We start from the raw sequence: 27307 nt of genomic DNA, 5'->3' as shown, positions 1-27307 counted from the left end.
TGTTGTACCCATAACATTGAATTCAGGTTTTGAATGTATAAGTCAAGCAATAAGTTATGTGAGTCTTGTGAATCTTGACATTATTTGGAAATGCTTTGTTTACGTTGATTTCCTTTTTCAATAAAATATAAAATCAAAACATAAAATCTCTGGTATTATTCCTAAAGCAAAGTGTTCAGCAGAATGCAACAGGAAAGAAGGAGACGTTCTTTAGGCGATTTACATCCTCATAAATATTCATGTGGTCGTATCAGTGGAATGGAACCTCGCTGGCCATTGGTTTTACAGGAAGGAAACAAGGAAATTAAGCATGTTTATCTCAAGGTGTTAACCATTAATCCACCAAAGGAGTACAAGTAGGCAATTTTTCCACCCAATTTAAACTCCTCTCACACCTCTCAGAGGGATCACACTCACTTGGAGAAGGTAAGATACAAAGCCTTTTGTTTAAAATAGGCAAATAATTGAATATGTTTGCTGCTTAACTGATTTTTTTTATCCACCTTTATCACTGCTGTTGTTGAGCTACAGTACATCCAGAGTTTGTTGTTGTACTTCAGAGACTTGAATTGGAGTCAGTGAAGTATATAAGGCATTAATGTTACTTTTACACTGCACCGTAACCTGTGATTTGGTATTGCCAAAAAAACAGCTGTATCCTGTATCTAAAATATATTTGACACGTTTTACTTTCAAATTAAACGTGGCTTTATTGGTCTTCTGTGCTACTTGTTATAGTAGAGGCTCAGATGTTGCTTTAAACTGTGTTGTACGTTGTTGTATTTAAATGCAGGTTGCCGGACATGCAAAATCTGTAAAATCTATTAACCATTGGGGTGAATCAGTAACACAAAAGAAATTGTGTTGATAGTTGGGCTGAGGCCATGTGATTTGAAACTCTGTGAATACGCCACATTTACAGGGACTCATGGCTGACAGAGGAGCTACGACAATGCTCATCATAACTCTCATAGTAAGATGTTTTATCTGAAATTACTCTGAACTGTAATACTTTGTTCATTTACAAGACTGCATGAACAATGTCACTAAGACACACTTAATATCTTGTTTCGCAGTTGATGACACTTTACACATTTGCACCATGCTCTTGGGCAAATGTTAAAATTGGTGTCCCTGAGAACTACGATGGTATTTTTCCATGGTATCTGGCCAAGGTAAGGCATCTCAATTTACTTGAATTTACCTAACAAAGGGTTTTGTCTTGTGCTCATAGGCTTCTGATAAGAAATTAGATGTGTAGTTCTCAATCTTAGAATCTTAACCATTTTTTCAAATATAAATGGTCAATAAAGCAGGTAGAAAATCAGCAAAAGCATTGTTATCCCCATATGTCATGTTCATGAATATAGTAATTTGAGATGCAGGTTGACAGCTCTCTTTGCCAGACCTACCTCCTCTGCAGCATTGTGGAGGTACACTAGGTCTGGCAAAGCGAGACTAACAGTTACTCTAAGCCTAGATGGCTTAAAATTAAAAACTGTTGGAAAGGTCTAAAGCTTTTTGAGCCTGTTCATCTTTTATTGGTGAGAAAAGTGATGAAAAGACCATGATTGAATAGGCAGAAAAAAGGTATAGTAAACCAGAACTGTGTTGGTTTCTTTTATTCTCTCCTATCTGCACTGAAGGTTAAAAAAAGAAAAAGAAAGAACATGCTATCGTCATCACTAGACTAAAATTGGAGTGTTCACAATAACCCAGCCTCTGCATTCATTCCAGCGTGCAGTGTGGCAGGCAGGGTGTTTTATTCATACATGTCACTCAGACATCTTCTGGATTGTGCCGCAGCATGAGTATCTGGCACTCTGATTGGTTGTGTTGTGACGTCACATATTTAACATATTGTACGAAACAGTAATAATTTTAATCTTTGTGTGGGACAGAGTGTCATTAACATTCTTCAAATAGCATGTTAATGGCCAGAATGGAGGAGTTGGAAAATAAGCCTACATTGAGTTATAAATGAAAAGGACATAATTGCTTTAGATTGGTTCAAGGTAAAAGCTATTTATTATAGTGTGTTCATCAGAGAGGGCTATGCTTGTCTGTTGTCCTATTTTAACTTCTCGAATGATCAATCTAGCAAACCTTGTAAAGGACAAAAGCTCTGTGTTATCTTGCCAGCTTCTGTGAATGACCAGCCCCATCACACCACTAGACATTTGGATCCTGAGATATTTTGGCTTGGGTTTGCTGGGCATTAGTCTATATTTTTGTATTGTCAACAAATCCCTCAAAAAAACTAAAACGAAAGCTTTTTGATAAAGGCCTCGGAGCACAGGCTGTAATGCTTGCGCATCATGTTATTGGATACTTGAATCAATTCAATGTTGGTTTTGATCTTTTCACAGGATTTATTGACAGTATGAAATATCAGCTGCAGTTAGTATGGGGGCTGTATCTTGTCTCTCTTAAACATTTCACCTCTCAGAACATGACCACAAAATAGGTATCATTTAAGTAAAATATGACACATGTTTTATTATCATGCTGTAATTCTTCTGAAGTCTCAATTGGACTTGATATTCAAATACATAAATGCATAAAATTAAATCCCTGATGGCTGCGGTAACCCCTCGCTGCTCCAGTTTGTGCATATGACTTGCTTTTAAACGGGAACACAAACTACTGGTTTTTTTTTTTTGTTCTGTATAGCTCCATAGCCTGCCAGGTAATTACAGCGACCTGGTGGTAGCAGGGGATGATGAGGGGATATTCGGAGTCGACGCTCAGTTTCTCTACGCTCTAAAACCACTGGACAGAGAGAAGCGGCCATCTTACTCTCTGCAGGTAGCATTTCATATTGTGTCATATCATACTAGTGATTGAACAATTTTCCTAACATGTTTAACTAATGAATAATTGTTATAAATTAGAACTTACGTGTTCATCATGTGAGGTTTGTGTCCTCTTTTCAATATTGTATGAAGAATGAATCACTTTTTACATCATTCAATTCTCATGGGAAGGCTGCATGTCTACACCAGAGTGCATTTTTCAAAGATACCTACTGTATGTGTGCGTGCGTGTGTTTGTGAAATGTAGGTGTCCTTCAGAACATCAGAGCACCGTCAGAGCTTTACTATTGAAGTGTGCGTCATCGACAAGAACGACAATGTGCCCACTTTTATAGAGGAGAGCATGCGAGGCAGCGTGCAGCTCGGGCTTCTCAAAGGTACGAGAACCTTTAGCACTGAGGTCACCATGTTGCAAGCATTTTGTAGTCTGGGTTGTATTTGTCAGTCCTACATGGAATACAAAAACTCATTCAGTTTTTTGCATGCCTAAGGTATTCCTGGAAACTTAAAACTACCCTTAACCCCTGTATTAATAGACTCTAAAATGTGGCATACTGGTTCACAATTTGGATTAGACTAAAAAAGACCAGCCTGAATGGCAAAATGTTTTCCTTGATTAATGTGTGGGACTACTAAAGTGTATTTTGTTTTTTAGCTGATGAGTTTTCTGGATAGTTTGTCGAGGAGAAATTATTTTAGCTTGACTGCTTTGGACTTTTGAATTCAGTAAGGTAGGTACCTCAAACTGGATTGTGGTCACGGCTGTCAATGTAATGGTGAACTGTAATCATGAACTATGCCTCACAGGGAGTTGGATTTCATTCCAAACTGAACTCAAAGCCACGGTCAAAGCTTCAGACCTGAGTGAAGTTCAAAAAGTGAATTATTGGAATTTGAGTGGGAATCTAGGGGACTGAGCTGTTGATGACAGCCTCTCGGTTTGTTTTCAGGTTTCCCTTTTCTGTGACATAAGGTTAATGACTATGGAGAGGGCTGGTGAAAGAGAAATCCTGGTAGGCTCAGCTTAGTTTATCTGGATTTCTTGCTCCTGGCAGACGCAAGTGGATGACTTTAACAAAAATGTGGCTTATGGCATAACAATCACACGTACAATACCCCAAATTTATTTTATTTTATTTCCTCTGTTCTCCGATATCATGGACAATAAAAAAATTGTCAACATAACATGAAAACTTGGGCTACATGACCCCCAATAAAAAAACCTTTACAGCTCATTCAATGAAGAAAAATATCATCTGACTTGCAGATACATTTTTTAATACTAATCTACTGTACCGTATCATTTTTTTAAGTGCGTCTTATCACTCAAAAGAAATATGAGGGTACATGCACCTGTAGGGTCACTTCAAAATACCAGCTCTTAAACCATATAATAATGGCTGAAGATATTATTGCATCATGTTGTATGTAGAAATCTTGCATTTTGTAGCTATTTCATCTTTTATCTTGGGTACCAGTATACTTTTACCTATTTACAAAACCAAGCACATACTTCAAATGCTTGTATGTCATTGGTTTTGTGCGTCCTGATTGGAAAGAATCCATGCGTTGTGGTGGAGAGAGATGTCTTTAATAAAGACTGTCATATTTTTGACCCTTAACCACCTGTGTCTCTCAGGGATCCCATTCATGCAGGTGGAGGCACTGGATCGTGATGACCGCAACACCGCCCACGCTGAGCTGCGGTTCAGCCTCATGGAACAGACACCCAGGATTCCCTCCAGCCAAATGTTCTTCATCGGCTCCATCACCGGAGAGGTTTCCCTCACGGAGGAAGGTCGGTTTAAACTAGGGACTGTAGGGAAAGCATTGAGTTAGTGTGACAATTTGTCCCCAAAGGGAAATTTTTGTGTGCATGTTTTTTTCCTTCTTCAAGGAGCTCACAATGCCTGTGTTAACTTCCTGCAACCTCAGAAGCTTTTTTTTTTTACATACACTCAGGAATGCTTTCTCACTTCTTTTTTGCATGTTGGCAATGTTTCAACAAGACACTTAGTTATGGAGCCATTAGTCTTAATTTCATATTTCATTAGTTTTTATTCCATTAGTTTTTACCGACTTTGCCACAAATATTAAACACAGTCTATTAACAGTTTGCAGATCGACATCAACCAACAAATAGCAATAAATTCCATTACAGACATCCCCAAGATGTGTTTGTGGAAGTGTATCAGTAGTAAGAAGTTTATTTTTCAAATATAAAATAACTTGCTTTTTACAGTACATATGTTACTCACAGTTCTTTAAAAACAAAAACAAATGTAAGGGTTTCTAATAATAAATTTAGTTTATTGATGTTTTGATGTTGTGTGTTAAACAAAAGTGAATACCAGCCAATATATCGTTATTGATATCTGCCTTGAAATAGCTTGAATTTATGAAAAAGATAAAGGTTCACTGATACATTGTGTAAACGCCCAAGAACAAAGAAAAAATATCATTTATTGTAGTAGGGTTCAAGTTACTTGACATTCATACTTACTGCATGCTATATATGAAATGAAATACAAAAAATCTATTAAGATAAGTGTGTAAAAGGGATGTGTGTTGGCCAATTTTTCTTATTTTAGGCACACACACACACTCACACACACACACTCACACACACACACACTCCTTCCCCCCCACACTGCTGTTGTTCATTTCCACAGAGCTTTAGCAGTGACTGTTGAAAATGACATCCTGGATTAAATACTTTCAGGCCAGTTGATGATGGTCTGATTACTTGACAGTGGGTAGTCCGGTTTCTGTTTTCCATTTTAGCAGGAAATTCAGTGATGAATAGAGTACTCATGGACATGGAAAATTAGCATGCATTGTATGTAATGTCTCACTACACTAAGGGGAACAAGTATATTATAGTTGTGTGTTTTCAGAAATCATCACATAATACAATAGCTCTTTAAATGTGTTATTTCCTTTGATTCCTTATATACTTACACACAGTGTTGTGACATCAAACACTTCAGAATACTGTCTATATATGTCTTGTGAAAAGAGGTTAATTCAAAAAATAAATCTAAAAGAATCATTTGGAACTATGGTGTTCTTGTATCATCCATCCCACTGTGACCACCAGGAGCCTCAACTCTGGACCCAGAGATGTGCGGCCGCTATAAGCTCTCAGTGATGGTGAAGGACATGGCTGGTAAAGCAAACGCTTTCTTCACCACCGGCATTGTTACTGTTGAGGTGACTGGAAACACCTGGGCATCTCCCGACCCTGTACGACTTCAGGAGAACCTCCCTGGCCCCTACCCCATCCCCATCTCACAAGTAAGGCAGGAAACATGTGTCTACTCTGAAACACAAATCCACCACTTTAGCACGTAAAGTGTTTTTACCCATCTACATTAAAATCACTTTTACTTATTTGATCTTATCCTGCAAACAACTTAGGGGTATGTGCTGACTGTATTGTTTATGCAGTTCCAGGTGTTATATCGTATTACAATAAAACAAACTCTGTCAATAGCCTGGAGCGAGTAAAGTGGCATCATATTGCCAGTTGCTGTTTTTAGTGGCTCTTGGCTCCTCCTAAGTGACCAGATACTGAATTATTAATGCTGTTCAAATACCATGGATCCATTCAGGCTACCTCTTGACAGAGTCACTTTAACTCCCATAATCACTCACTCTTCCACCCACCCACCACCACCACCACTCTGAGGGGTATTATAAAAAATCCACTCCAAAATAGACTTCACATACGGCTTGTTATTATAAACATATTTTACAGCTCAGTATAAATATTTAAGAATGTTGTGTAATCTAAAGATAAATCCTGGACCAAGTCAACAGACTCATTAGTATTATTTTTTTGGCATTCATGTCTACTTAAAATCTGAAAAAAAACTGTTATGTAACCTTGATCCATCAACAGAAAATAATTCAGCAGCTGTTTTGATAATCAGTCAATAATTTAAGTGATATTACTGTATAACTGCAGTAATGTAATGTAATGTAACGTAAATTTTGTTTAAAGGTTTCTCTTACGTTCATCTAACATATCACTGGAATTGTATGTGGTCTTGTCTAACCTTTTCGTTGTTTTAATATAACATACATATTACATTTCTATAAATAACTCAAAAGCCCTCAGAGGTTTTGTAACACATGGCAAAAAAAAAAAAGAGCTAGCATTGGCAGTAACTCTTTATGAGGAAATTTTTAAAATGTACGCCTGCATGGGGGAAATTAGACTTTATTTATTCACTACTGAGAACTGTGGAAACAAAGAGGCTTGTAGAGCTGAATGAAATGCATTGTTCAGGTTCTGAGAGTCCCTGTGGCCAGTAGGTACATCACATTACCTCCCCCTCCTCCTGTCTTCTCCCACCTCCCCCACACTCGCCCTCAGCCTCTTGTCTCTCCTGTTCTAACAGCCCTTTCCACCCACTTAAAACGTGTGGATTCACAAGTGTAGGCACATTTGATTTTTTTTTCTCCATAGTTTTCAAAGGCCAGTTCAGATCTACAATAAGATATTTTCACAGCTTGGTGACTTTGAAAGGATAATTCATTTTCATAGTATTGATATCAACAGACAGCATTTGTGCCTCTTCATGTAAATGAGGCTGTGTGAAAATATTTTACTGAGCGGATTCCCTTTGTGTAGTTTAGTTTCTAACACAAAATGAGTTAAGAAAATGAGAAATTGAGCCTCTTTAGTTCCGTTACTAAAATGTCGACATGAAAACCATTCGTTACACACAGGATCTAAATCACACAAAACTGGATTAGTTTATCGTGGATCTTTACTTGGGGGAAGCCTCATTTTGCCCATGCTGAGTGATTGTGCTGCTGTGCTCAGTAGGCGGTGGGACTAACTGTTGTTATGACACATACAAAGATAGTCATGTTCAAGGCCCACTCTATGGATCTCACCTCCACTACTGTCTCAGATAAATGGAGCAGTCATGTTCACATCCACTCCCTGTAACAAATGTTGTCTTTTTCTTATGCACACATGCTGAAATCAGTTTGCTGCTTTTATGCATTTGTACCATCATCTTTCTCTGTGTAAAACGCAGATATAAAACTAAGTTGAAATTGCAGATGTGATCAATTTGACTGATTCTGCAATTAGATCAAAAAAAGCTCTGGCTGTAATTTTGAAATCCAGTCATTTGTTATCAGTACTTTTGCATCATTGGGGCATGGGAGGTTAATTTCAATCTTTTATGTATTGTGTGTTTCTGATTGCCTGCCTAAAACTTTGATTGTGTAATGTGATCAGTAGAACTACTTGAACTTGGTAATGCAATCTTTTGAGACTTTGGAGTGGAAGAGGGGCCTCAGAGCCTGTGAATGAATGAGTCAAGGCTCTTAACTGCATTGAATTGAGTTTTCAAAATCAAATGAAATCTGATTATTTGTTGCAGAATTAGTTTGAGCCTCACTAGACCTTCGTCATGGCCCCATAATCAGTGTTCAGAATTACAAATAGTATGTGTGGTGATTTAGCTAACATTAGTCATCGGAGGTGATCTCATGTTGATTTGAATAACACACACATTAAAGCCGCTCTGTCCAAAATGTAATGTTAAAAATTAATGCTAATGTTGCTCCGTATGTGCTGGATTTGTTTATAAGTAAATAAGCTTTCTTTACTTGTTTACAACTTGTTTAAGCTGCCCCCAAGTGGCCAAAAAAACGCTTTTGTTATTAACCTGTTATTGCAGGTGTAATGTCTCAAACCCAAAGACAACTCTTCCTCGGTTTCTGTCTCTCAAATACTATTGTTCTGCCTTCGAGCTAAAATACACACTGTAGTTTTGTCAGTCACCTGTCAAAGTCAAAATGAACTGTTAATTTTCGACTGTGATACTGGTGATTTTATAAGTAATATAAATGCCTCTGCTCCCTCAAAGATATCCAATATTTACCATGTCAGTATGCATTTCATATCATATCTATATTTTATAGAGCTACAACAACTGATTATTGTCATTGTAATCTGCTTATTATTAATTTTTACTTAATCTATAGTCTTATTTTTTAATAAAATGCTCATTGTAATTTTTACACTTTTTGAGTCCAAGGTGGCATATTTAAATTTCTTGTTCTATCCAACTAACACTCCAAAACCAAGATAAATTTAGTGTAATATTACAAACGACAAAGAAAAGCTGCGGCTAGCGAATATTTTGCAATTTTACTTCAAAAAAGACAACTGAAACAATTAGCAAACGGTTGCAAACTAATTAGTTAATCGACACATTGCACCAGCTGTGATATTTTTAGTATTTCCTGATTTTGTGTTTATTACAGGACATTGTGTTTGTTACTGTAATTCAGCAGCTGATAACTCTCCAGTCCACAGTGTCTTGGACCAAAGCACGCACACAGTCCCAGGGCACTACTTGACGCAGCTCAAACCCAAGTAATCGGGGGAGACAGAACGTGCTCTGCAGACTCAAATACTGACGGAGGCAAAACAAATTACTTCATAGATGTTTTTGTACAGAACTTATATATAGAGTCGGTGATCATTAATCAGCTCATTAAACATATCTCTTCTAAGTTCTGAGGTCTAAAAAACACACCAAAACACTGAGAGGCAGCCAGCTGTGTGAAGCAGCTTTTTGTATACAGAAGCATAGTGTTAGGGCATCCATCTCCAAAACAAGGGAGGAGTGTGTGACAGTGAGTTGAGGTGATACACGTGCCCTTGGTGTGCATCAGCTGTACTGCGGCTGGGCTTCTCTCCTTCTTGGGTGCTGTTTGATGACTGCTAGGGCCTTTTCAGCCCCACTGCACAGCCCTCTGTCAAGGGCTGTAAAGCAGAGTGGAAAATCCCCTCCAGCCTGCATAGTTAGTTTTGGCTGTGCTCTCTGTTCCACATCATTGTCAGTGCATTTGCCTGGCTCCTTATCATGTACACAAATGTAGCTTAGCTTTTTGCTTATACATCATGCCGACCCAGGGTTTATTCTACATGATACATTTCCTCTTGCACCAAGATAAAAAAGCGTGTTACGTAACATTTTTTATGGTAAAATAAATATATGAATATGACGTTATAATGTTAACCATCTTTATGTATTTAAATATTGTATTTAGAAAACTTTTTGTTGTGTGTTTGTTTATGTAGGTCAAATGGAGTGGAAGTCAGGCAGAGTACAGTTTGGAGGGGGAGTTTCCAGAGATGCTCTTCACCATCAGCAGAGAAGGAGTCATTTATCTCAACGCCCCTCTGGACAGAGAGACACAAGACCAGGTCTGTATAACTGCAAGCTGAACATCTTCAGCACCTCATAATAAATCAGTCAGTTTAATATTTTTGTTTAAGTTTCTGAACAAAAGGGCTGTAAGTGATACACTGTTCCTTTAAGACAGACTGAAGCAGATGTATTTATACAGTATGCTTGAACTCAGTTTATTGTGTTTGTTTCACATGTTAGAATAAGTGAGTGTGGTTGGCCTATAATCTTAATATAAAGCTTGCTCATATTTAAAAGCTCTTTATTTTCTGAATTTCACAAGACATGCTGCATTATATAATACGAAGTGATAAGTTTGATGGCACAAAACAATTTCTCATCTTTATACATTATAAGAAAACTCCTATTTTAATAATCTTTCCTCATATTACTTACAGCTTAATGATCATTTAGTTAAAGGGGCCCTGGTACACATAATTGCAACAACGCTGAACACAGTTTATTTTCAAACCAATCAGAGATAAACAACCCAAAAACTTGAAAAGCACAGCTATGTTCCTCGAACATATACTGCCTGTGGCAAAACAATAATTATTGGGATATGACAAGAACTATAAAGGAAAAAGCTACTTTCAAAATCTTCTTCACTTAAGGCTGAGTAAAAGATAATTATTTGTGGTAGGATTACAAATTAAAATTCATTATTTGTTTGCATTTCTTTTTAAGTTTTACATACAACTTAAGTTCCTAAGATCTTTGAATGGCTTACTGAACATTATATCCAAGCAAAAATGAAAACAACACAGAGATGCGGAGCTACATCAGTGGATGTGATGGTAATACATGCATATTGCATTTGCTGTATTTTGCAGTGACCATTGAATGGAAAGGTGCAGAAGACATTAGCTTATGCTATTTCATTTCCTCTAGTGATGGAAAGGTTGTAGTTACACCATCACTCTTAAAACGATTGATAAGCTGTGGACTTGTTAATGAGCCACTAAATGCCAAACGTCTCTTGTCTGAATACAGCTGCATCATTAGGTCTGTATCCTTAATGGGTGATGGTGTTGATTTCATATATTAAAGTAAGCATCTTGGCCCCACCTGTCAGAAGTGCAGAATGATGAATGTAGACGCCTTGTTTCTCGCTTCCATCCATCTTTTCTGTTTACCAGCTTATCCTCATTATAGGATCCTATCCCATCATGCAGTGGGCAGGGGAGCACCCTGAACTGGGTCACAGTCAACCAGTCTACCTTTTCATAACTTACTGTAATACATATATGAGTTTAAAAGCCACAAAATAGGATGTACAAGATTTATAGAGGTCACAATGTAAAGATACCACACCAGTTGACCAAATATGTCTCGATTTCTTTGATACTCAGTGATACAAATGTTGTGTTTCTCTTTTTTTTGCCATGTCAGTTTCAGATCAGCATTGTGGTTGAGCGTCCAGATGGCAGAGAGATTGCCAAGCCTGTGGAGTTGAGGGTGATGGTGGGCGACGCCAATGATAACAGACCCACCTTTCCAGAGGCACAGTACCACACAGTGGTAAAGGAACTGGCTGCTCGAGGTAACTCCTGGTAGCTTTTTAAATATTTTAGCACTCTCACAAACAATTTGAAAATTTGTTTGTAAAATATGTGTTTATATGAATCTCTCTTTTGCTTCTCCAAGATGTGTTAGAAAATACGGGACCAAAACTGCCCTGACAGTTTACAGAAGGACATTTATATTTTGGATAACTGAGGTGTTAAAGCAAAACTAACATGTCAATATCTACAATGTTTCCATGTAAAAATACTTATATACCTTATATAAAAACTTAAAATACTCAAGTCTGAATAGCTTTAGCTATTTCTAATTACTGGTGAAATTAGTGATCATCATGACAACAGACCTTAACGAGACCTCTTGATAATCCTTGGTCACATTTACTCTATAATGGGAATCTTGTTTCACAACAACATAAAGGACACACTGGCTGGAAGGAACCGTGCAGTGATGAAAGAGTTGAGAGTGCCAGATACGTTTTTGTGAAAGCAGATTGGGATTTTTGCCAGGACATGGAGGGAATGCACCCTCACTCATAAAAAGCACTTGGTGTGACATATCAGGTCCAGGCATAAAAGCTTTTTGTTGATTTCTTAAATTGCTTAATTCTGGGAAAGGAATTAGATTGGACAATCTGTTAATCTACAAATGGAATTACTGAGTGATCAATAAATGACACAATATATAAATATATAAATGACACTCCTTAGTCCTATTCAGTGTGCTTTGGGACTGTAAGTTATTGCAAAGAGAAATACATTTTAAGTTTTATTACAAAAAACTCTGAAAACCTGTTTAAAGTGTTTAGTACTTTTTTTCAGATTCTGAGTTAAAAATGTAGCAAATTTGAAATTCAGTCACAAGAAAAACAGACACTATAGGATAAAGATTTTCCATTTAATAAAAAACGTTATGTTAAAATTGTTGTTATGGCTCTAGATTGGTTAGATTATCTCATGTTAGAGGGCCTGTTTTTACTGTTCTTTCCTGCTGTGTTTCCCCAGGGACAGAAATCCTGACAGTGCAGGCAGCGGATAACGACGATCCCAAGACAGACAACGTGCGCATCTTCTACCGCTTAGTTGGACAAATTCCAGAGAGCCCTCGTGCCCTCTTCAGAGTGGACCGTGACTCAGGGGTCATCTCCGTCCAAGCAGACAGTATGGAGGGCACAGCACCTCAATACACCCTCACCATCACTGCTGAGGATGCCAAAGGTGATTTTTTTCGTTGATGCAAATTACAGCTTTTCTCCCCGTTGTAATTTTTACCTTATGCAACCTCACTAAGTCTCACAAAAGGCATAAATGCCATTTTAACTGTGATTTTCTTCATTAATTTGATCTAGTGGCATGTCCTGTTGCTTTAGTAGGAACTTAGTGGGAATAGAATATTAGAGATTGAGGTATCTTTTTAGAGGTTATCTTTGTATACAAACAAAAAAGGTTGAAAATGTATTTATACCTACTTTTTTCTCCTGCTCCCTTTCATTCTGTGTATATTGTAGACAAGTAAAGACACATGCTGTGGCAAGAAACAGTTTAATCAGGAGAGACAGGTTATTATAACAGATGATAGGAGATATAAGTCTTGGTAGAAAGTGTTTGGCGCTTAGACTCTGCAGGGAGATTTGTAACTAAGGAACGTCTGCCCTGAACAGCAGCAAGGTAAATTCCCCCATGGAGTCCATCCACTGGTGGTGGCTGATAATTCTGATGGAGCTGATGGAGCTGAAGAATCTGCCAAGATTGGTGTTGATGGGCAAGTGGAGGGGCGCATTGGCAATTATGATAATTTTCACTGAAATGACAGCTGACAACAACAGAGAGGAGAACAGATTTGAATAGCATAACAGCCATGAACGTAATGCGCTCCTGAATGTACTAACGGCGGACAGAGAATCATATTTAAACAGTGGCAGCAGCAGGATATTAGGCTTACAATGTAGGTGTATTGCTGAACTATTGGATGGATGAGAACTGATGAGACCAGCTGTTAAGGTAATTTGAAAGGACAGCAAGAAATAACAAGTGAGTGCGTTTGTGCGGATTGAAAGCAGATGAATAAGAAATAAAGAAGGCCTAACTAAGCGTGCAAAAATATACTCTTTCTGACTGAACGTATGCTATAGCTTCGTTTGCTGTGCTTTAGCTTTGCTGGCTCACTTTTTGGGTAAAAGCTAAATAAAGTATTCCAATGTTAACAATATGCATCTCTAAAATAGACTACACAGGATCAGGTTTCCAATCACCATCCCTGTTATTTTACTGGTGATTGCATGTAATACATAGCCAATCACAGTGTCCCTTACATTTTTTAATGAGGAAATAGTGGGCAATCAGGCTGCAAGCTGGTGTATGGATATTACGTTTAAGGTGCCAATTAAGAGGAAATTATAACTATAAAACAATTACCGTACTAGGGAATAACATGATGTACAGTAATGTAAAACAATGCAACAATTCAGGTTTTATAATGACTGTCACAAACAAAAGTTGATGACCACAGTAATCTAGTGAGTCAGTAGCTTTGTCGACACTACAGCGCCCAGGGGGATGCATGTACTGTATGCTCGCCTCTGGGGTGATGGCTGATGTTGTCTCTATGACTCATGCATCAGGTTGTGATGAAAGCAAGATGAGGTACTTGCTGTTCCTTCAGCATATTTAATGTGTGTGATACGCTGACCCTGAGTCACTAACAGAAGCCGTGATGATGTCCCTGGCAGGTCTTAACAGTTCGTGCACTGTGGTTGTGACGGTGCAGGATGAGAACAACAACCCGCCAGTCTTCTCCCAACATGAGGTACAAGAGCACATGTTCAAACAGACACAGAAATGCTTCCAATGCAACAGACTGCTCAAGACATGGTAAACAATACTTCACATCACAGGTCATCATAAGTGGCTACTGGACTACAGACTGTGAACCCACTCTGCAGGTTACAGATCTAGCTCCTTGGCATATCTAGTTCCCTGGCAGGGAACTAGATATGCCCTCTAATCTCAGGATTATAGCGATGGCACCATGTTATTAGAGGAATTTTGATTAGAGGATGTTTGACTATGTAAAGTTGTACAGTATGTTCATATCTATTTCTGTAGCCTCTTGGCCAGGTCATGTTTGTAAATGAGAATTGGTTCTCAAACAGTTTACCTGGATAAATAAAGGTTAAATAAAAAAAAAAAAAAAAAATAACATGCATAAATATTAATTAAAAAACATATGCAACCGCTTCAGTTAAACAATTATTTAGTTAAATATTATATGGCATCCTCGTGTATCTTTTTGCAATAACAAAACTTGTTTGCTAACTAACGCCACCATCTATTTTATAACTCGTAGTGATCCAGTTGATCATTAATGCTTCAGATACAGGCCCAGCATGAAATGTGACAGTGGTTTCCCTCATTTTGGCGTAGCTGCTGGTGTGAAAGAAAAACGTTTTAAAGAAAAGCAGTTACAGAAAATCCCCTCTTTTTCTCCCACACGTGCCGCATAATAGAAGAGAAAAAGTCACGAAGACTTGGCGTTACATAGGAGAGCCGTCATGCTGTGATGATGGGGAACCAGTCTTGAGCGGTTCACTCTGTCAAACCACAATGACTCTGAAAGGCTGCGCAGACATTATGATGTTTAGGTGTTATTGACTGTAGATCTTTTTTAGAAATACATGTCCTGACCTACAACAAGATACAGTATTGTTGAATACAGCCTTGATAAAAAATAATTCAATATGTATACTGTATATACTAAATATATATATATATATATATATATATATATATATACTTATTATTAATATATATATCTATATATATATATATATATATATATATATATATATAGAATACCCTTGCTCAAACACACAAACAAACACACAACACACCACACACACACACACACACACACACACACACACAGAGGTGGAAAATGCTCTTGAGCAGGTCACGCCTGAGAAGTGCAGTTTTTTCCATGGCAATGTGAAGGCAGCGCTATAGGGGGGGATGTGGGAGGTAAGTGGTGACAGGGCTGGGTTCAGCGACTCTGCGGATGGGGCAGCCAGATCAGAGGGATGGCTGCTTCACAGAGGATATCCGTGAGTGGTAGATTAAATAGCTGTCTAAACACATAGAGGTGTGTGAATAAAGGTTAGCTAACAACAAGAGGGCAGGAGGGGGCTATCATATGCTCACATGTCACAATTCTTTTCTAAACATATCAGGATCGATATTGTGGCCAAAATCCAGTATCCCTGGTTTGCAATGAGCAATAAAGTCATGTTTTATAATAAGAATGAGTAATAATTAAATGCACCATTTTTTCCCATTATGTTTTCCTGTTATTTCCTCTCTTTTTCTTGGGGAGGTTTTCCTTGAGAGGTTTCCTGTCAGTGAGGTTTGAAGTGAGCTGAAATCTGTGAAGAAAATTGCTAATTAGATTCAATTTTTTTTATAATTTGTTACGATACATGCACTCTTTGGTGCTTTTTTCACAAGAGTGTCTCAAATATAGGGTTTGTTTTGGGTAATCATATATTTCCCATTTTCTTCCTATCAGTACGGGCCCTTTCACATTTCAGAGGACGCTCCAGTGGGTACCACTGTAACAGCTGTTCTGGCAGGGGATGCAGATGTTCGAGGAGGAGACAGCTGGAAGGTGGATTATCGTTTAGAGTCTGGGAATGAGGAGGAGGTCTTTACCTTAGTGACAGACAAGCAGACCAATGAGGTCTCACTCATCCTTTCAAAGGTAAACAACACAAACCATGCTGCGACCTCTGTACACAAACATTTGACCACCTGATTGATTACATACCACAAAGATCAGCTAGAGATTCAAGTCCAAATGAAACTGATATGTTAATTGTTTTCTTTATGCTGTTTAGGGTATGAGAGTACAAACACAGTTTTCCTCTCAGGAGCACAAATATTAATGTGAAGGACAATTTTTGGCATGATGGCTTGTGTTTGTCTCAGTTGGGGCAGTCCTAAGAGATAATTCATTCAGTAGTGTTGGATTAGCAGTGACATATATAACTCAGGTCATTTTTAACAAGAACATGGTTTTACATCACAGTGTGTATATTTGAGCAACTGGCAGAAAGGTTGGAAAAGGATATTCCAATATGTCAATACTTCAGTCGGACACGCCCCAAAGAAAAAAGAGTCCATGTGACAATGGAATTTTTCTGCCCAATAATCTCTCCTGTCCCTGGAGCTCATCACCCTTTGCCTGCCCCCTATAATCCAGCAGGACGTTTTAGGGATGCATGAGGGAACACATGTGTGTGTGTGTGTGTGTGTGTGTGTGTGTGTGTGTGTGTGTGTGTGTGTGTGTGTGTGTGTGCGTGCGTGTGTGTGTAATTTAATGGTCTGCTCTATGTAAGTTGGCCAGGCAACTTCTCTGTGGGAGTTGACGAATGTGATTGAACTGTGAGCTGCACATGCTCCGCTGAGATAAAGCAGATGTCTAAAAGCTAAAAATGGATCTTGTATTATTTCCGATGTATACACGAGGACTTCTGTTTTTTAGAAATCATGTTACACTGCTCCAATTCTCGTCTCTTTCAGCAGCTGTGTCTAAAGCTTGTATTGACCTTGTGAAACATAACTGTAACTTACTTTATATCAAGGAATACTGTTGTTCATTTAGCTCACTTTAGTAAAAAATAAAGCTTAAATCCTTCACAAGTAAAGCCCCAGTGGATTAAAATGCACTTGAGCAAATCCTTTAATTCATCGTGTTACAGTATAAGGTCAGAGCCAGAAGGCAGACACATTTCATTATTAGAAATTACACACTGTTCACAGCCCAAGTGAATAATTAGATTGTGTGAGCACACACTAATGGCAGTTTACCGCACAGGCTAGAAGCTGTCAATTGATATAAATGTATAACGAACCAGGGGATTTGAGGGGAATCTAATCATGACGAGGAGAACAGGAAACATTAGACATAACATCAAATATAAAACCATTTTGTTATAGAAAAGATTGAATGAAACATTGTTTGACATTTATATGGATTGGAGCTTTTTGTAACAGTTCAACAATTAATTATGTAAGTGTTGTATTTACCTTCAATGAATTCATTCAAAGTTATCTGCTAGTAAATCCTTAATACATATTTACCCATTACAGGTGTGAGTTGTCAGTTTAAAGTGCAAATCTTGTAATGTAAGTAAACTGAATCATATAAGAATGATCTCAGCTGGAATAATAGTGTAACTTCAATGGTAGGTGACTCTAACTTGAATCACTTCAATCATTGGTATATGTATTATTACAAAAAGATTTGTTACATGCGTCATTTCTACTTAGACAAATGATTTAAAGCTATAATATGGCGTACATAATAACGGTTAAGCCAGCAGCACGGACCTTTGTCTTGAGAGAAGACAGGTCAGCAAAGATTCAAACAAAATAGTTTCTTGAGTTTGTATTCTTAACTGGGACTAATTGTCATGAATCCGTCCACCCAAGACATTCTCACTTCCAACTCGTCGCATACAGATGCTTGGTTAGAACCCCTTGGCGTGTTTTTTGTGTAATGTCTTCATTATGTAGTGTGCAGGGTAGGGTTAGGTTCAGCCAACAAAACTACTTGGTTAGCTTTAGGAAAAGATTATGGTATGGGTTAAAATAAGTATGTGTATTAGTTCTGTACGTCAGTTAAAATCAGTCAACGTTGAATTTTGGTTTTACACGGGGCACAAACAGAGGTCTCCGATATTTCTATGGACAGAAAAGCTCATGTAATGGTAGTACAGTTGTCTAAAGTGACTATGATTGGTATTAATGAATTAAATGGCTACTTGTAGGTGAAAGGGGTCACTGGTAATGACCACCTGCAATTCCCATCAGCTTTATGGAGCTTCTTAGCCATTTCCAGTACATTGTTTTGCTTCACTCTTTTTAAAGATTATTTTTTGGGCATTTTTCGGCCTTTATTTTTGACAGGACAAATGAAGACATAGGGAAAAGGGCCGCAGGTTGGAGTCAACCCCTGGCCCGCTGCGTCGAGGAGTAAGTCTCTATATATGGTCGCTCGTTCTACCAAATGAGCTATCTGGGCACTCTTCCTGGTTCACTCTTATTGCTCGGTACTCTACCTGCTCAGCACCAAATGGCAGACAGAGACCGTTTGCGACTAGTTGGTGAACATAGTGAAGCATTTCCCTTAGAGCTAAAAGGACAGTGAATATTGGACTAACATTCATCAGGTGGCCAGAAACGTTATCGTGGGTTGGAATAAAAATAACATTATTCTATTTTATCATAAAAAGAACAATCCGTACCAGTTAACATTTGTCATGAAAAACAGAAATTATTTTAGATAATAGTGTTTCACTGATACCTGATTCAGGGTAAAAGATGAATAAATCAAAAGTGGTATCACCATGTGAATAGTTTGAGTAATATAGTTGTTTAGATGACTATAGCCTCGAGAGAAAGTCCATGCACATGTTCTGATGCACTGAGTAGTTTGATGTGTCACTTCCAGTCAACGGCAGTACTCATGCACCCGCCAAGGTCTGTGTTTCTTCTCCCTGGCAACAGAGACGCACTCAAGCCTGATCAGCACAATGTCAGCCAGCACTGGTTTAATAATGTCTCGTTCCATGGGAGACAGAACACATTAAAGAGTCAAACCTGACAGAAAATACAAGCTGTAGGATTCCGAAGATTACATTTAAAAAGCAATACATTAGAGATTAAGATCAGATGAGACAATGCCAGGATTCTACAAACACTAATATAACTGCAGTTAATCTTTCCATGCCACCACTATGAAACTACATTTGTAATACTTGATACAAAGTCAGCAGGTCACAGTTACTGATTTATTGTAATTCAATGGAATCTTATCACATGAAATCTGCTACTGGCTATGTTGCTTCAAAATTAGACCTACATATAATTGCATGTAAAAGTTCTAAAGTTTATGGATAGAGTTGTTTAAATGTTTTTTTTACACTCTTTCACACTCAAAAATGTGTATCGAATACACTGCAACCTTAACATAGTTTCATATATGTTCTATGTTCACACAAATTAATCAAATGTCTCAAGCTCATATAGGGATATGGGTAGGGGTGTTTACTGCATTGTCACATACAGTTCTCGTAATCGTCTCATCTCCCTGTGACCTGTGTCTGGCTCATATTGAAAATACAGCAAAAGTCTGCCAGGAAATCCAGTTTTCTTAAGTGAGATAAGGGGACTGAACACAGTGGACTGTTCTGTGTCCTTATCCTTCTGGCAAAAACAACATGCTGTTTTTCTTCAATGTGTGGGCGATTGACACACAGATTGCCTATAAAATGTAATTAAAGCAAAGAAATTCAACTACTTCCATCATATATATTTCAATTGGTGATTCATTAATAATTTAAAAAAAGCAAAATTTCTACTATTCCACTTGTTTTATGCATTGTATTGCAACTATGTCCTGTTTACTGTCAACAGTTATCATTAGGAATTATCTTCTACCAAAGACAAAGCAGAATAACTAACCAGAAGCCATTCTTTTGAAAGGCACACTGAAATTGGGGTTTATAAATGTGTGTGTAATTTCGTGTGTACGTATGTTCTACAGGTCTTGGATTTTGAGCGTGAGAGTGAGTACATCCTCGTGCTCAGTGCTCAGAACCCAGTGGCTCTGGTCCGTGGTCGATATGGACCTGCATCTACAGCAACAGTCTCCATCTATGTTGACGATGTGAATGAAGGTCCAATCTTGTCTCAAAGCCATTATGAGGTGACTGTCAGGGAGGGTGAGGAACCAGGACGGGTTATTGCCACCATCCGAGGTTACGACCCTGATTCTCACCCAATCAGGTGAGCCTAAGAACTGATGAATGCTGTAGGAATAGTGATCTTCTTCCTCAGTTATAATTCTTCTGAGTTGCATGTGTTTTGTTGTGTGCAGATATTCTCTTCAAGGAGACACCAAGAAATATTTTTCAATAGGGAAGTATTCTGGTGAACTGAAGACAGTGCAGGCCTTGGACCGAGAGGAGAACAGCACATACACCATGGAGGTCATTGCAGTGGATGGGCGTAAGTTCATTATGGATATATATGTATATATATATATATATATATATACATACAGTATATGTATGTATATATATATATATATATATATACATACATATATATATATATATATATATATATATATATATATATATATATATATATTATAAATACCACACAACTATGTATTTGATTAATTAATCATTTCCAGTGAATCATAAATTAACCTACATTTTATTTAAGGTTTGCAAAATCAATAATGCACTTTTTATCTGATTTGTGGATTTCTATACATATATTTTTCAAATATGACAAGTTAAATAACTGTTATGCAACTCCAAATCTCATATTAATTGACAGAAAAATACTGGCTACACATGCCCACACATACACTTAATGTACCACACACTGTAAGTCAATGCACACATACACAGAGACAGAGCATCTTAAGAATACAGATGCAGAAGAAGATACAGAGTCGCAGTGAGATCAAGAGAAAGCAGTATGAGTGCAAGAGAATAGAAAACAACCAGCAGAGAAGGTTAGGCAAGGTGAAGAAGGAAAAAATAAAATCAATCGAATTTAGACAATGATGCTGCAGCACCTTCATCTTGTGTTTAGGAAACTCTTCCTTATCGGCGTCCACCCTGGTGACAGTCCATATTCTGGATGTGAACGACAACAGCCCAGTGCTGGTTGGAGACTATTCCTGGAAGTACCTGTGTACGCCTCGATGGGAGGACCAAGCTCTGGTGCTGGCCTCACGGGACAGTGATGGGCCACAGCACGGAGGACGACTCAACTTCTCCCTGCGCAGTGATGCCACAGTCCGGCGTAACTGGAAGCTAACACCTATTAATGGTGAGGTGTACGCAGCTTACTTTACTTTACCTGGTGGTTTATGATTCATGGTGAAAAGACAGTCAAGTGAGGTCAAATTGTTAGGAGAAGCCATCCTAAGGGAACTTTCTACATTGGTTTGGTAGGTTAAACAAGTTGAGATTAATTGTAGTCAATAATCAAAGTGCACACGTTTGTAATGAAGGTGTTTCAATTATCATTTGGGTTTTCTGATCAGATGTTTCACTTATCAATTAGCCTATTCTTAAGTGCTTTGGTCTTGTTCTGGTTGCCAACATGTTCATAAAGCCAGTCAGAGAGCAAAATGGATGGAATTATTAGCCCAAATCAGAATATGTGAACTTTTTGTCTTCTAGTCCTGTCCAAGCAAAAGTCCCCTTTGGTAAGAATCAGCATGCTTTTGAATAATGTAGAGTAAGAATTTATTGAAGACATGTTGATGTCATCCAGCCACCAGGCTGTGCAGTGTGACATCACTGATGAATTGATTTTTAAAAACAGCCTATTCATCACAGTGTGCTGAAAGTTTTGAGTTACTTTGACTATTATGAATTAAAATAGGTGATACGCCATCCATGAAGAAAAATCGTCAAGGAAACAGAGTAATCTGGCCCTGAAGATGTGCAAATTGCCCTGTTCTATTTTCTTCCTGCATAATTTTGTCAGTCCTATCTGGGAGATGAGGTACAATATAATTATCCTTTTTTGCTGTTGCAAACTGCAAGTGTTGGGCTCATTAAATGCAAACTATTTCTCGAAATGACGCCTGTCATTAAGCCATTCAAACAGCTCAACCCCTTCCCTTATTTTCCAGTTTTTTTAATCTCCCTCTTTCACTCCACTGTTCCTGTTGGTATTGATTGAGTCAAGCTGTAATTATATCTTCGGTGTAATTTCTTTGGCGTCATTGCTTGGTTCCTGACAGCTAATGGAGGCTAAAAGAGGATTCTCCCAGAATGCTTTGCACCTGGTCACAGCAAGTAATGGCCGTACCAATAAAATGTGTACTTAAACCATTATAATGTCTGCTGTAGAGCTGCACAGTTTGCTTGACAGAACCTTTCATGAAAAGAAACGTGTGTGTGCATGTGTGTGTCATAGCTATTCATCTCAAGTCTTTCAGAGACTTTCAGATGTACCATTTTTAAAAATATTTGCAGTTCTTATAATTGCAGAAATCTGTTAATGAAGCAGCTCATCATATTTGACTTACGTCCACTCTTAATAGCTGTTTATAGTAGTAAGACAATAAATGTGACACATCCAGTCTTTATGTAATGCCTTTAATAGCATTTTAATGGAAATAATCTTTGTTAGTATCATCCAAAATCCCAATTAGTAAGTGGGCAGATAGGTGGTCACAGATCCAACCTGGGAAAACGTTCCATCTGAGGCAAAACAGTGCAGACAGAGGACAAATTAACAGCCTGCACAGCTTGTGTTTTGCTGACTGACAAATGGTACATGAAGGGGAATGATGGGAAGGTGTGAGCGTGGAGTTTGAGACCCTCCGATAAGGGTTCAAACAGCTTGATAAAACAGTTCTTTACGGGACAGGGCTTTTACGTCATGCAGCCAGGCAAGTATTTTAGACTGATTTACAGAGATTAGATAAAGAGTCACACACTCCAGACTGCACCATGCACAGCTCCATCAGTCTGTCTCACTTGGTGTGTTGTGTAGTTATGCAGCTGTATGCATGTGTTTTTGCTCCTTGTAGAAGAAATTGTAAAATATATACAGTATATATATACATCATTGACATGTGCACCATTATTTCAGTGACTGCTTAAGCGTGTTACAAAACATTAAAGGTCCCATGGAATGAAAATTTCAGGTTTTTTAACATTATATGCATTCCCCAAGTCTGCCCACAGACTCAGAAATGGCACATACTAAGGAAAGCTCATTGTGGGACTGCCTCTAGTGGCTCTAATTCTGCACCAAGGCTGAATTTTGGGAAAGAAACTTCAGATATGGTATTAAGGGACCAATAAGGTCTATATAAAAGCATTCACAGAGCACCATGTCATGGGACATTTAAGCTTAATTCAACACTTTTCAGAATTCACTTTTCTATTCTGTGATGAACCAAACTGGTACTCAGTTGTAGTGCTGCACAGGAATTGTTGTTTCTCTTCTTCTTATGAGAAGACATTATGAAAACAATGCTTATACTATTGTGTTTTTTTTCTCAATCCACTAAATACAAGCACAAGTACCATGCAGACTGCAAGTGTGAGTTTAGACCTTTTGTATAGGGTGCATCCAAGTTATCACATTGAGATTTGATAAGTAAATGTAATGAAATTGTGAAAAAGGGCGCCCTGGCAGCTCACTTGGTTGAGCGTGCGCCCAGATACTAAGGCTCCTTAGCGCAGTGGCCAGGATTTGACTCTGAGTCCCCGCCCTTTGCTGCATGTTGTCCTCCCACTCTCTCCCCCTTTTTCTGTCTTCAGCTGTCCCATCAAATTAAAAGGCAGCACATTTTATCATTTATGTGTTTTGTCCTTCAGATACTCACACCAACCTGTCCTTAAACACCCCTTACCTGGCCCCTGAGGTCTACACTGTGCCCTTCACCATCTCTGACAGCAGCTCTCCTCCCAGGAGCACCTTCATAAACTTGCCAGGTAATGCCGACTCTCCTGCTGATAAGCTAAAGCAATCACAGGGGTTATGGGACCAGAGCGTTGGAACAATCAATAGAGATCAACCCCTGTGTGTGCTAGCTTGTCCTCACACTGTTCTTGTTTAATAATGATGTAATGGAGCTTTACAAATGATTTTTCCAGGCTTGTAAGTACACAGCTCTCTTAAGACTATGCACTGCCCAATACAGCCTGCTGACACATAATAAATAGCACAGACAAGCATAAAACTTCTCATGCATAGGTTAGAATAAACTATGTGGTTAAGAGAATAGCCTCCGTCTACATTCAGTTTTCATTTATGATACATAACAAATATAGTCATATGTGTGGGCAGGAAAACAATTAACACCTGTCACCTTTCAACTGTACAGAGTTTATATGAGTTATTTTCTAAGATCTCAGATAAATCTTCCATTCATTTTTAGTTGGGAAGTGTTTTTTGTTGTGTTTATAACTTTAAATTGTTTTGAAGATTCTTGGCATCAAACATCAATCCTTAACATAACATGATTTAACTTTCAATGACTGGTATTTCCTGTTTAGTCAGAACTAGCCTCTTGTGTAAGTTGTTTTTGTTTTTAGTTGTCCTTTTTCCTCCTCTGTTAGTGACAGTGTGTCCCTGCAACGTCAGAGGGAACTGCAAAATGGCTGCCAAGCAATTGCAGGGCATGCCAACTATTCAGTCTGCAGTGGGGATTCTGCTTGGCACCTTTGCAGTCATAGGTGAGCAGAGAGGCTGAACACACTGTTAATGCCACCATACCATGTAAACACGTGCAATTGAGAATGCATCATAAGCTCCATTACAAGCTTTATAAAACAAGTGTTTGTCTTCAGGGTGTTTGTACTGGATTGCATTTGAGTGTTCAAGGCTTTGAGATACTCTGTGCCTATTCATTACATTTTACAGACAAATAAGGAAATGCATAGCAATGTTGTTGAATATCATTGCTTTTTTGTTTTTTTAATTCCAGGAACTATCCTCATTGTTGTGTTTGTGAGACTGTCATACCAGAGTCCCAAACGGCCGAGCAAAACTAGCCAGGAGAGAGTTCCCCTGAATATTTCAATCTAATTAGGATGACACTGAATTGGATGTCCTGCTCACTGCCGCTGCCAACTGGACCAATGTAACAATGTTGCTATCAGGGCACTGAATTCATTAAGTGAATGTCTAAAAAATAATTTTTATTCAGTTATTGGATGTTCACTGGCGTGAAAACAAAATGTCAAGATATTAATCAAGAAGTGTAATGTATGTTAAGTGCGGCTTGTGTCTGCAATGATGTTGACTTGTGTTTTATGTTTTTAAATTTTTTTTATAGCTGTTGAACGTTTCAAAATTCACCAGAACAACAGTATAAGGCCAAGGTTTGGAAATTAAGAGATTTGGAGAACAAAGGCATACTAATAGTGAAAAGTTGCAAAATGTTTCAAGAATAAAGTTATAATGTAATTTATTAGAAAAAAGTACTTTTTTTAGTTTAAATTCATAATATGAAAAAAGTTGCGATATTTTTAAATTACTTTTTGACCTTTTATTTTAATGTTTTCTCTTAATCTTTCAACTTTATTCTCTAAATCGTATGTTCTCTATCCTCACCCTGGTCACTGAAATATGATGCTATGTCCTTGATTCCTAATTATGATAAATTGTTACAAAAAGATTGTTGTAAGACTATAAAATAGGAGAAATATGCCTGTAAATGCTTTGATGTGGTTTAATCTTATTTAACACATACTTTCAGAATGAAAACATGTTGCAAGCTCCATAACTGCATAATTCCATTCCACTTCAAATTTTCATATAGATTATTTGGTTCTATTCATAGTATAACTGTACATGAACTGTGCTTTAAATCTGAGCTTCTCAAAGCTGTAGCTCATTCACTCTGAATCTTTTCTTTTCATCCAGCTGGCTTCCACAATACAAACCGAAACACTTTTCTAATCTAATAAAACAGCCTGAAATTGTCCTTTGTTTGTAATTGTATTAGCAGAGCGTTCCAGTCCCTCTTTATAAATGCTGAACCAGGCGACCTCACAGGCAAGCAAAGCTAAATTGAGACCAGAGTGTTGCTATGAATAGCTCAACATTTGAAGGTCCACTAAATGACACTCACCTAGCAATGTCCAACACACTAATCACCTCTCATTCACAAAAGACAAAGCTTTACAAATAGCCGCTACATACTCATCCATTGGCCTGCTCTGACAAAAGTGTAGTTCATTTGGAATAATTGTTCATACTCTACCATGAGGGGCAAATACTTACAGTCACAAAAATGTTCTCACAGACATGACATAGCATGAGAGCTATAAGACTCCAATTAGTCTGTTAGCATTTTTGCAGTTCCCTCTATCTTGTAGTGCCCCCAAATCAATGAGTGTAGCTTTAAAGTGTCAAGTGTCCCAATAAGCTATGGCAGTGTGACAGTGAGCTGGCATGCACAAGACCAGGGACCTGAAGTGGAAGCAGCTATAAATCAAACTCAGACATCACTCATTTTATTATTTGCACCCGTGCTTTTCCTACTGTGACACATGTCAACGTGACTTCCGTAAAAAAAGGCTTTTTACCAAACTGAATATCTAAAGACAGCTATATTAATGTCACCACAGTCCCTATCACCTACAAAACATGGATTTTAAGGTACACATTGTGAATAATACACATATTACACATATGTAAAATTCACTGTAGTATCAGTATTAGACTAGCCAAAAATGTGGTTACACTCACAGCATTAACAAATATTAAAACATTTTTGTAAAACTGAGTCAAGAATCGCAGATTGGAAACGATGATGACATGCACACCTACTCAGGAGCAGGCCTCATTTGTGTGAAGGTTAGGTGCTGTATTTTAATTATTTTTTGCATCTTCCAGGTCAGAGTTAGTATTTAAGTTGATGTGGAATAAACTAGCAAACAAGCACATTTTCAGACGCTCGCTGCCATCCTTGTTCCAGCAGGCAACTAAAGAAAAAAAAACACAGCAACAAAGGAGCAAAAGTTAAATGTTAAATTTAAAAACAAAAATAATTTACTTATTCACCATTGTAAATACATGTGTATAAAGACTAGATGCTCCTTCATCTGGACATTTTACAATGTTTAATGACTCACCAAACATACAGACAATGCTGATAGCATACGCATCCAGTGCCCATTTGTATTAG

General features: G+C 37.9%; 1 protein-coding gene across 2 annotated transcripts; it reads left to right on the top strand.

The window, feature by feature from the left end:
- cdh16 (cadherin 16, KSP-cadherin) lies at positions 1–26425 on the top strand. Of its 2 annotated transcripts, XM_032526202.1 has the most exons (18): positions 1–426; positions 923–973; positions 1077–1175; positions 2674–2808; positions 3064–3193; positions 4456–4614; positions 5917–6113; positions 9934–10059; positions 11435–11585; positions 12571–12783; positions 14295–14371; positions 16127–16318; positions 20168–20409; positions 20501–20631; positions 21232–21471; positions 23988–24104; positions 24732–24848; positions 25100–26425. In XM_032526202.1, exons 2-18 carry the CDS (start codon positions 929–931, stop codon positions 25198–25200), a joined length of 2472 nt encoding a protein of 823 aa, XP_032382093.1. In that variant the 5' UTR covers positions 1–426; positions 923–928; the 3' UTR covers positions 25201–26425. The 2 variants fall into 2 exon arrangements, with proteins under 2 accessions (XP_032382093.1, XP_032382164.1); XM_032526273.1 differs by lacking the exon at positions 1–426 and having other exon boundaries at positions 556–973.
- Positions 26426–27307: the final 882 nt, after the last annotated feature.

Source organism: Etheostoma spectabile, chromosome 1 (genome assembly GCF_008692095.1).
Source record: "Etheostoma spectabile isolate EspeVRDwgs_2016 chromosome 1, UIUC_Espe_1.0, whole genome shotgun sequence".
Taxonomy (NCBI): Eukaryota; Metazoa; Chordata; class Actinopteri; order Perciformes; family Percidae; genus Etheostoma; species Etheostoma spectabile.
This window is presented reverse-complemented; position numbering and strand designations above follow the sequence as displayed.